Source organism: Berghia stephanieae, chromosome 1 (assembly GCF_034508935.2).
Source record: "Berghia stephanieae isolate SIO BIC M18660-M18661 chromosome 1, UCSD_Bste_1.3, whole genome shotgun sequence".
In the NCBI taxonomy this organism is placed as follows: domain Eukaryota; kingdom Metazoa; phylum Mollusca; class Gastropoda; order Nudibranchia; family Aeolidiidae; genus Berghia; species Berghia stephanieae.
In genome coordinates this window covers 131,489,271-131,499,270 of record NC_088360.1, presented here as the reverse complement: position 1 = coordinate 131,499,270, position 10,000 = coordinate 131,489,271, and the positions used below count along the sequence as shown (strand labels likewise).

General features: G+C 37.0%; 1 protein-coding gene across 1 annotated transcript in view; it reads right to left on the bottom strand.

Moving 5' to 3' along the window:
- The window catches only part of LOC144962926 (peripherin-2-like), a 35,152-nt gene extending 32,881 nt beyond the window's left edge, over positions 1–2,271 (bottom strand). The window contains exon 1 of the mRNA XM_078896337.1: positions 2,033–2,271. Within this exon, the coding sequence (XP_078752463.1) occupies positions 2,033–2,154 (122 nt within the window). The 5' untranslated portion in view covers positions 2,155–2,271. The remainder of the gene's footprint in view (positions 1–2,032) is intronic.
- Between the last annotated feature and the right edge of the window lie 7,729 nt (positions 2,272–10,000).

Genomic DNA, 10,000 nt, shown 5'->3' with positions numbered 1-10,000 from the left:
ACTGTTCCCATAGCTAAATAACAAGGACGAAGCCCCGGGACCATAGAGCATCAGCACTTCAATCACGACACTGGCTTCCATGTTTTGCTAAAGGATGCCTACACCAAAGTTTGCAAAGTATAGATAGAATGAAGATGACGTCACTCAAGCCTTTGTAATTATATTTTGCCATCCGCGTTTGTGAGTGATTTTCACTAAACTGTATCAACCAGACTATAAAAGTTCATGGTTACACACAGTTTTGTGTGTTGGTCCTTTATACTTCCGGATGGCAATGTTGTGAACTTTTTAGCCAAGCACATTCTATCTATATTCAATCTTAGGCTTTCGCTAATAAATCACACAATTTGATGACAACATACATGAAAGTGAAAAAAAAAAATGGTACATGGAACCAAACATCACCTAAATACCTTGAACACTTTGAAAGGGAATATAAACCAACTCTATCTCTGCGATTCGTTAGCTCGCCTAGTTTGACATTGTTGTGTGTGTTGTAATAGACAATATTGTGCGTTATTTGATAAGATTCACATTACAACAATAAGTCCAAAACGTACCGGACCCATTCTCGGCGCCTTTTCAATATAATATCAAAGCTACGTACAATTACATGTCATACAAAAAAGCCCTCATACAAAGGAAAAATATTTATATAAGAAAAACGATTTTATCGTGTTAAATATTTTCTAACCAAATAACTCTTAATATTAGTTACAGCGAATGACATAATTATGATGGTGAAAAGATTTGAACTGAGATATTGCCAAGTTTAGTTCGAGGGTCAATTTTTATCAAAAATGAGTTCTTGTCATAAATGCTTAAATCAACATTTTTGTACATCTCCGGGAAATATCAAAGCTTAATTCCACTTCTAAATATTTTTTTACAGTTAGTCAAGTTGAGAAAGAATGAAATTTGAAAAAAGTTGCTGAATATCCTTCCCATACATCTGACCATAACTTCATAAAAAATCACCCGATTTACTTCAAATAAAGATTAAAATGCTAATGCAAATCCAAAATTTTCACATTCCGACTGATTATGTCATGCACTGACACATTTGGCTTAAAAATAGTTTCTGTATTGCATTTTCTGTGAGGCCTTCCGAACGGTCCTGAATGCAAGAGAACTGCTTGAAAACGCTACAAACACAAATAGAAAGTAGAAGAAAAAGCTCCCACGATTGGCATTGTTTAGAGACACATTCTATCCGTTGTTATTTTTTTGTTTTCTTTTAGGATTTGTAGTATTTTGGGGCAGTTTTTGTTCTTCTTCTTCTTCGCCTTCGCCCGGATAGTAAGTCTGCTCTCCAGGCTGGTTGAGGCCGTCGGTGGCCAGTATTTTCTCCTAATGCAGAGAGTGTTGGGCAACTTGTAAGATATGTTAATAATAATAATAATAATAATAATAATAATAATAATAATAATAATAATAATAATAATAATAATAATAATAATAATAATATAATAATAATAATAATAATAATAATAATAATAATAATAATAATAATAATAATAATAATGAAGTGTTTATAAAGCGCACACTTCAACTCTAAGATGCTCAGGGCGATATGAACAGCCCCCCCCCCCCCCCATAAAAAAATAATAAATAAAACAATTAAGTTACAATCAATAGTTTATCAATGCATAAATCAAAATATACATTGGACAAAAGCCACGGGGGGGGGGGGGGGGGTTCAATTTTCAGATTCTTTCAAAAAAATCTAAATGAAGGCCTTGAACTAGCTTTAAAACTTACGCTATTCCATAACCGAGGGGCATTGTGATGCAGACAGATTTACTGTTAAATTTGTTTGAAAATGTTTTTATATTAAGCAATAAAGAGTTAACAGAACTCAAAGCTCGCACTGGTTTATAGTGAGAAGTTCGGTCTTGGATGGAAGGTGCGGAAATTTCGTTCATGGATTTATATGTATAACAAAGAATCTTGACACTTGTCATATTTGGTGGGCAGTTTCTTTACATGGAGGACCGTACTGAAGACCTCCCCAATGTCTAGTTTGACCTACCTGATAGCGATGGCCGCCACCAATAGGCAGAGACAGAGCAAGATTAAGACAAAGTTCGTCACAGTGGTGGTCAGCCCAAACACTCGCCTCCATTTCTCGGACAGCGTCAAGGAGAAGCACATTGTGTGTCCGAATTGGGTAGAGAATTCGATCGGTTCTCTTGGAATTTGAGAGGATTTAACCCTCTACCTACCAGTAACGGTAGAATTGTCAAACTTGTTAAGCTTTAGTCAGCATTTTTTAATATTGAGATTTTTTCAACATCATGAGTCAGATGTATAGTTTTTGTACATCATTTTAGTTCATCTTTAAGTTTACATTATAAATAATGGAAAATGAAACCAGCCCATGTCACATCTCATTTAGGTTTAGTTTGAATTTTGACAAGTCATGCCTTTGATTCTGTTTGAATTTGGTTGACATTTTGTTGACAAATAAAAGTTAAACACCGCCATTCAATTTTGTTATTCTTCATATACATGCTGGTTATCGTTCTTTACAACTTCCGTTTTAAGGGAGTAAATTGTGGGGAAATTGTTTGTGCACAGATAAAATCTGGTCAAATTATTTTATTATTTTTTTTTTGATGTGTTGGTTTTTTGTTTGTTTGTTTGTTTGTTTTTTTTTGGTTCAGTGAATGAAGGAACATTTTGATTTCTTTTTAAAATCCCGAATGCTTAATTTGCTCTTAAATCATGTTCAGAGAGGAAAGAAAAAGAAAATTATGAGGGAAATCATCAGCCTTCCTCCACTGTGGGTTGGGGTTTCCGATGGTTCAATTGGTAGAGCACTTCATGGGGATGATCTATATTACCTTTCCATGTGATCGAGTCATTGGTGCTCAAAATGACCCACACAGTCAGTGAAAGGCGTTCACAGTTTGAGAAATAACCAACGTCACAATTGGTCATTTTGCTCAGCATGACTCATGGCTATGTATACAACTTTCATAAACTTTCATAAAAGATCTGAACAAGTGTGTTTGAAAGGTGCCAGACAAAGCAAGAAAGAAAAGAAAAAAACATCCCAAAAAACATGTCAACCTCGACTGAGGATCGAACCTCAGACCCTCTTGTTTTCTTCTATTTTTTTTTCTTGCTTTGTCCGGCATCTTGCATACACACTCGTTCAGGTCTTTATCTTACACCGGTGCCTGTTTGTTAGTTTGATATTTTCATAAACAAAGCGACATGTTTATATTTATTTAGGAATGACCAATCGTTGTGCAGCAAAAAATCATGTGATCGATGACTAGGTTGGACGAAAACATGAATACATGTCATTCCCAATCACATGCAAAGGGATTGGTTTCAATTGATGCAGTCGAATTTATTCTGCTTCACCGTAGCCCCTGTATAGTGATTACGTAGCTAGGTCTATTAGATATGGCGGAAAGTATTTTTTTGCGATTGATTAGCTCTATCCAGCATAATTTGTAAAATATATAACTGTCTATTATAAGTATCTTACTTGACTTTTTTATTGAGTTAAAATGTTATTGATGTTACAACAACAACAACAACAACAACAATAATAATAATAATAATAATAATAATAATAATAATAATAATAATAATAATAATAATAATAATAATAATAATAATAATAATAATAATGATAACATCATGTCATCAATAACAATATCATTTTAACTCAATTGTTTGTTAGTGACCTCTTGTAAAGCACTTTGAGCATGATTAGTGGACGTACTGACTTACTTGACTTAGATGCCTTTCGCGTCTCGACCGAAAGATCGGGTCGCCTTGGCTGTTTCCAGTATTTCCTGTGTGAGGTGTCTCCAATATTGCCGGTCCTCTGCTAGGGTTCTCAGATTTTCAAGGTCCCCTGCCGTTATGAGACTAATGCTTTGTCCAAGTGTTGTGAGGTTTTTGTTTAGGATCACAGGGAGTGTTGTGATCGGTCTTCCTCTGAAAAGGTTCCCGTGTTTTTGGAAGTATCCCGACATGGCTTGGTTTGCTGGTATGTTTTTGTCCCTGCGTAGTATGTGACCGAAAAGTTGCCATCGTTGTTGTAAAATGTCAAGGGAGATTGGTCTTTCTTTTGTGATCTTATAGAGTGATTCATTTGAGATCTTTTTGGGGTATTTGATGTCCAGTACCCTTCTTAGCTGTGTGCGATGGAAGGCATCCAGATGTTCTTCTTCGGATTTTGTCAACGCCCAAGTGCCGCAGTTATACAGAAGTACCGGTTTTACAAGAGCATGGTACAGTTTCAGTTTGGTTTTTCTCTTTATTTTGTCACCTCTAATCCATACATTGGTGAGTTTACTGAGTGCGGCGTTTGATAGCTGTTTTCTTCTTTGTACATCCTCGGTGTCTCCAATTAGTGAGCCGACTTTCTTTGTTCTTTTCCATTCCTCTTTGTTCCTCGATATTGTTGTAAATTCGGTTTTATTGGCATTGACTTGGAGGTTATATTTCATGAGGGTATTTTGTATGATGTCTATATTGCTGGTGTTGATCCAATAAAATCGACATCATCTGCATAGGCGATTTCTCTAGGGATTGCATTCTCAATATGAGTCGTTGGTTTTGGAATGACTTTTCGAACTTCTTTCAGAGCGTGTTCTAAGTATATTGTGAACAGAATCGGGCTCAGACTATCTCCTTGGGGGTCCCGATGTTACTTTCGAACTGCGTCTGTTTTGTGGCCCCGTATATCCTTGGTTGTATCTTTGTGTTGCTGAGGAGAAATCGGATTATTCGGAGCTCGTCTTCGTCTACTATTTCTGTTAATATCTCCAAAAGTTTTCCTCTGTCGATCGTATCAAAGGCTGCGGACATATCGATTCCGGTTATTGTTATGGATATGTTTTCTTTGAGTGCCTTTGCTGCCAACCATTTATGTGTCCATACAACGTCCGATGTGCTTCGGTCTTGGCGAAACCCGCTTTGGCTATGTGATAGGTATTTTTCTATTTTCGGTCTAATTCTGTTGAGGACAATAGTTGACAGTGTTTTTCTTATGGTATTCAGTAATGTTATTGGGCGCAGGTTGTTTACGGGTCCTTTCGTTTTTCCTGGTTTTTGTATTGTAATTAGGACACCGCTGTTAATGTCCCAGTCTTTGTGTGTTGAGAATGTTTTGTTCATTATGTTTGCAATGCTCAGATCCAGGGAGAGTGTACCGCATTTCAGCAATTCAGCGGGAATTTCATCTTCGCCTGGGGATCTGTTATTGTTTAGGCACTTTATGCTATTTCTAACTTCAGTTGTTGTGATGCGGTTGTTTAGGTCTCTAGGGTTTCCTGAGAAGGGCGATATTTGTGAGACTTGTTTGTGAAATTTCTGCTGGAAGTGGTCAGTTACAATGTCAAGGATATCGTTGGGATTTGTTGTCTGTTTGCGGTGGACGTAGCGCTAAAGAAATGCTCCAGTTTGCTTTGTTTTGTTCATACATTGAAATAGAATAAAGCCTCAGCTATGTCACGTTTGGGGGCCCCGATAGCTCAGTTGGTAGAGCACTCGCTTCACACTCGCAAAGGGATCGAGATTTTTTTCTGACCCCCCCCCCTCCTCCACCTGTCCACCCAGCAGTGAATGGGTAGCTGAGTCTGTTAGATTTGACAGAAAGTACTTTGCGATAGACTAGCGTCCTGTCAAAAGGATAGCAAGCAATTTGTATTGTCGTTTCACGCTATAGAAACCGGGATGAAATCCGGTTCCATGGGCCGAACGGCTCTGAAGGACTACTACTATTACTACTATGTCACGGTCATTCACGTACAAGGTGCAAGAAGCTTCTTTAATGAATGTCGATCCCCGTGCTTTGATATGAAATAATGGAATGCCAAATCAGTCTGATTTCCTCGGAAGACTGTATCCATATTTCCATAATAGCTGCTGGAGAGCGGATAAAAAATAAACAATCCATGAGAACCCCCCAACCGAATTTGCTGTGGCCCGCCGCTACCGTTAATGGGCATGATCTATATTCACTTTCCATGTGCTCGAGGTCATTGATCACATTGCAAAATATGTTCAAAATGACCTACATTGTGAAGTGTTCATAGATTTTGAACTCTCCAACATTACGATTGGTCATTGTGTTCAGCTTGATACATGGGTATGTTTACAACTTTCATAAACAAAGCAGCGTGTTTACATTTGTTCAGAAATGTCCAATCGTTGGACAACAACAAATCACGTGATTGATGACTCGGTTGGACGAAATCATGAATATAGATCGCTCCCATTGATTCTCGGGCTAAGGGGGCCTGTTGCTGGTGACAGGCAGGGACAAGACGATGTAAGGAAGAGGAATGAAAGATTGTAGAATAGGAAATTCACGTGGCGGAAATGTGTGGATATGGAAAGACAATGAGATTCGACAATAAGAAAACATTGTACTTTTATACAGTGCAATATCCACTAACCTTCAAAGTCAAAGCGCTTTACAAGTGGTCCCTCTTCAACTGCGACACTTAACATGTAGGAAGAGACATGACGCTTATAAGGCGATAATACAATTTGTTGTCCAACAGAACAATTTTGTTAACGGCCACATACTCATTTTTCACCTGGATACGCGAGAGAACATGTGAATAAAGAGTCTTTTGCAAGGACTCAATTAATTATGCACCAGTAAGAGCGAGATCGAATACCTTCCGATCCGAAAGCAAGTGTTATACCACTAGACCACATACATGGCCAGCCGCACGTTTCGTCACGTACAAGATGCAGGAAACTTCCATAATGAATGTCGATCCCCGAGCTTTGACATGAAATAATGGAATGCCAAATTAACCTGATTTACAAGAGTGCATCCATATTTTCATAAGGCTAGCACTATTCAGTATCTGATACTGAATAGTGGTTTTGCACTATTCAGTATCAGATACTGAATAGCGGTTTTGCACTATTCAGTATCAGATACTGAATAGCGGTTTTGCACTATTCAGTATCTGACACTGAATAGTGGTTTTGCACTATAATACGGTGTTTTTTTTTCCCGAAACCTGACAAAGTTATGGGAAGAGGGCAGCTGTGGGAGTGAATATGGGACTCAGAGAAGTGTACACCAGTGGGAGTGAACCTGGGACTGGGTTTCGGCGGGTTTTCAAATAAAAAGCAATTACTTTTTTACGAAACACGACGACACCTGGCAATATCCGACAAAGTTATGAGATGTAGGCAGCAGCGTGTGTGTGTGTGTGTGTGTGTGTGTGTGTGTGTGTGTGTGTAGGGGGGGGGGGGGAGAGGATGAACCTGAGATTCAGGGAAGTGTACACCAGTGGGGAGTGAACCTGGGACTCTGGGTTTTGTAAAAAAGCAATAACAATATGGGGGGGGGGGGGGGGGGGAATTACATTTTTACGAAACCCGACAATATGCGGCAAAGTTGTGGAAAGTAGGCAAAGCGTGGGGAGTGAACCTGGGACTCAATGAAGTGTACACCAGTGGGGAGTGAACCTGAGACTATGGTTTTCGGCGGGCTTCAGCTAGTTTCATATAAAAGCAATTAATTTTTTACGAAACCTGACGAAACCTGGCAATATCCGAGAAAATTATGGGTAGTAGGCAACAGTGATGGGGAGTGAACTTGAGATTCGGGGAAGTGCACACTAGTGGGGAGTGAACCTGGGACTGGGTTTCGGCGGGTTTTGAAAAAAAAAGCAATTACTTTTTGTTTACAAAATGCACCAAATCCCAACAAAATGGGGCAAAGTTATGGGAAGTAGGCAAATAATGGGGAGTGAACCTGAGACTAAGGGAAGTGTACACCAGTAGGGAGTGAACCTGAGACTATGGTTTTCGGCGAGTTTCAGCGAGTTTCACATAAAAGCATTCACTTTTTCACGAAACCCGGCAATATCCGACAAAGTTATGGGAAGTAGGCAACAGTGGGGAGTGAACCTGAGACTCAGGGAAGTGTACACCCGTGGGGAGTAAACTTGAGACTTTGGTTTTCGGCGGGTTTCAGGGAGTTTCACATAAAAGCAATTACTTTTTTTTAGAAACCCGGCAATATCCGACAAAGTTATGGGAAGTAGGCAACAGTGGGGAGTGAACCTGAGATTCATGGAAGTGCACACCAGTGGGGAGTGAACCTGAGACTCTGGTTTTTGGCGGGTTTCAGCGAGTTTCACATAAAAGTAATTAATTTTTTACGAAACCAGGCAATATCCGACAAAGTTGTGGGAAGTAGGCAACAGTGGGGAGTGAACCTGAGACTCAGGGAAGTGTACACCAGTGGGGAGTGAACCTGAGACTCTGGTTTTTGGTGTTTTTTCAGCGAGTTTCATATAAAAGCAATTACTTTTTTACGAAATCCAACGAAACCTGGCAATATCCGACAAAGTTATTGAAGTAGGCAACAGTGGGGGATGATCTTGAGATTCAGGGAAGTACACTTGTGGGGAGTGAACCTGGGACTCTGGATTTTGTAAAAAAGCAATACCAAGGGGGAGGGGGAATTACTTTTTACGAAGCCCGCCACAACCCGACAAAGTTATGGGAAGTAGGCAGCAGTGGGGATTGAATCTGGGATTTGGACACCGATGAGGATTGAACCTGGGACTGCGAGAGGCTGGTACCAGTGGACAGTGAGCTCAGAATGTACTTTTATTTCGAAACCTACTGAAATTGCCAAAAGTTATGAGAAGGGGGCACCATTGGGCAATGAACCGGGATTCAGGGAAGTGCACACTGGTTGGGAGTGAACCTGGGACTGTGAGAAGAGGTTATCAGTGGAAATGAACCTGGGACTATGGAAGATAGATACTAGTGGGAAATGAAGCCGGACTATGGGAGTTGGGTACTAGACGAGAATGAAGCAATTACTTTTTTACAAAACCCACCGAAAAACCATAGACTTAGGTTTACTCCCCAATAGTCTACACTTCCTGAGTCTCGGGTTCACTCCCCCACTGTTGCCTACTTCCTTTCCATAACTTTGTGGGATATTGTCGGGTTTCATAAAAAAGTAATTGCTTTTTTTACGAAACCCAGTCCCAGGTTCACTCCCCAATGGTGTACACCTCCCTGAGTCCCAGGTTCACTCCCCACTGCTACCGACTTCCCATAACTTTGTCGGGGTTCGGCGTGTTTTGGCAGGTTTCGTAAAAAAAGAAACACCCTAAAAATACCACCTGTATTCAGAAAATAGATGTCAATTGTAGTCTAATATTCAGTATATCTATTTAAATCATTATTATTATTATTATTATTATTATTATTATTATTATTATTATTATTATTTATTATTATTTATTATTATTATTATTATTATTATTATATTATTATTATTATTATTATTATTATTATTATTTATTATTATTATTATTATTATTATTATTATTATTATTATTATTATTATTATTATTATATTATTATTATTTTATTATTATTATTATTATTATTATTATTATTATTATTATTATTATTATTATTATTATTATTATTATTATTATTATTATTATTTATTATTATTATTATTATTATTATTATTATTATTATTATTATTTATTATTATTATTATTATTATTATTATTATTATTATTATTATTATTATTATTATTATTATTATTATTATTATTATTATTATTATTATTATTATTATTATTATTATTATTATTATTATTATTATTATTATTATTATTATTATTATTATTTATTATTATTATTATTATTATTATTATTATTATTATTATTATTATTATTATTATTATTATTATTATATTATTATTAAATTATTATTATTTATTATTATTATTATTATTTATTATTATTATTATAACGTAAATTTTAATATAATACGGCAATTAATTCACGGAAGTACATCGCTCAATTAATAATGGCAGAAAGTCTGGCCACATATTTATAATGAATCGGGTTTGTCTTAGATGACCAAACAAACAAACAAACAAACAAACAACAACAACAACAACAACAACAACAAATGAGACAAACAAAAAAAAGCAAGATTTTAAAAGGTAATAAACAATAG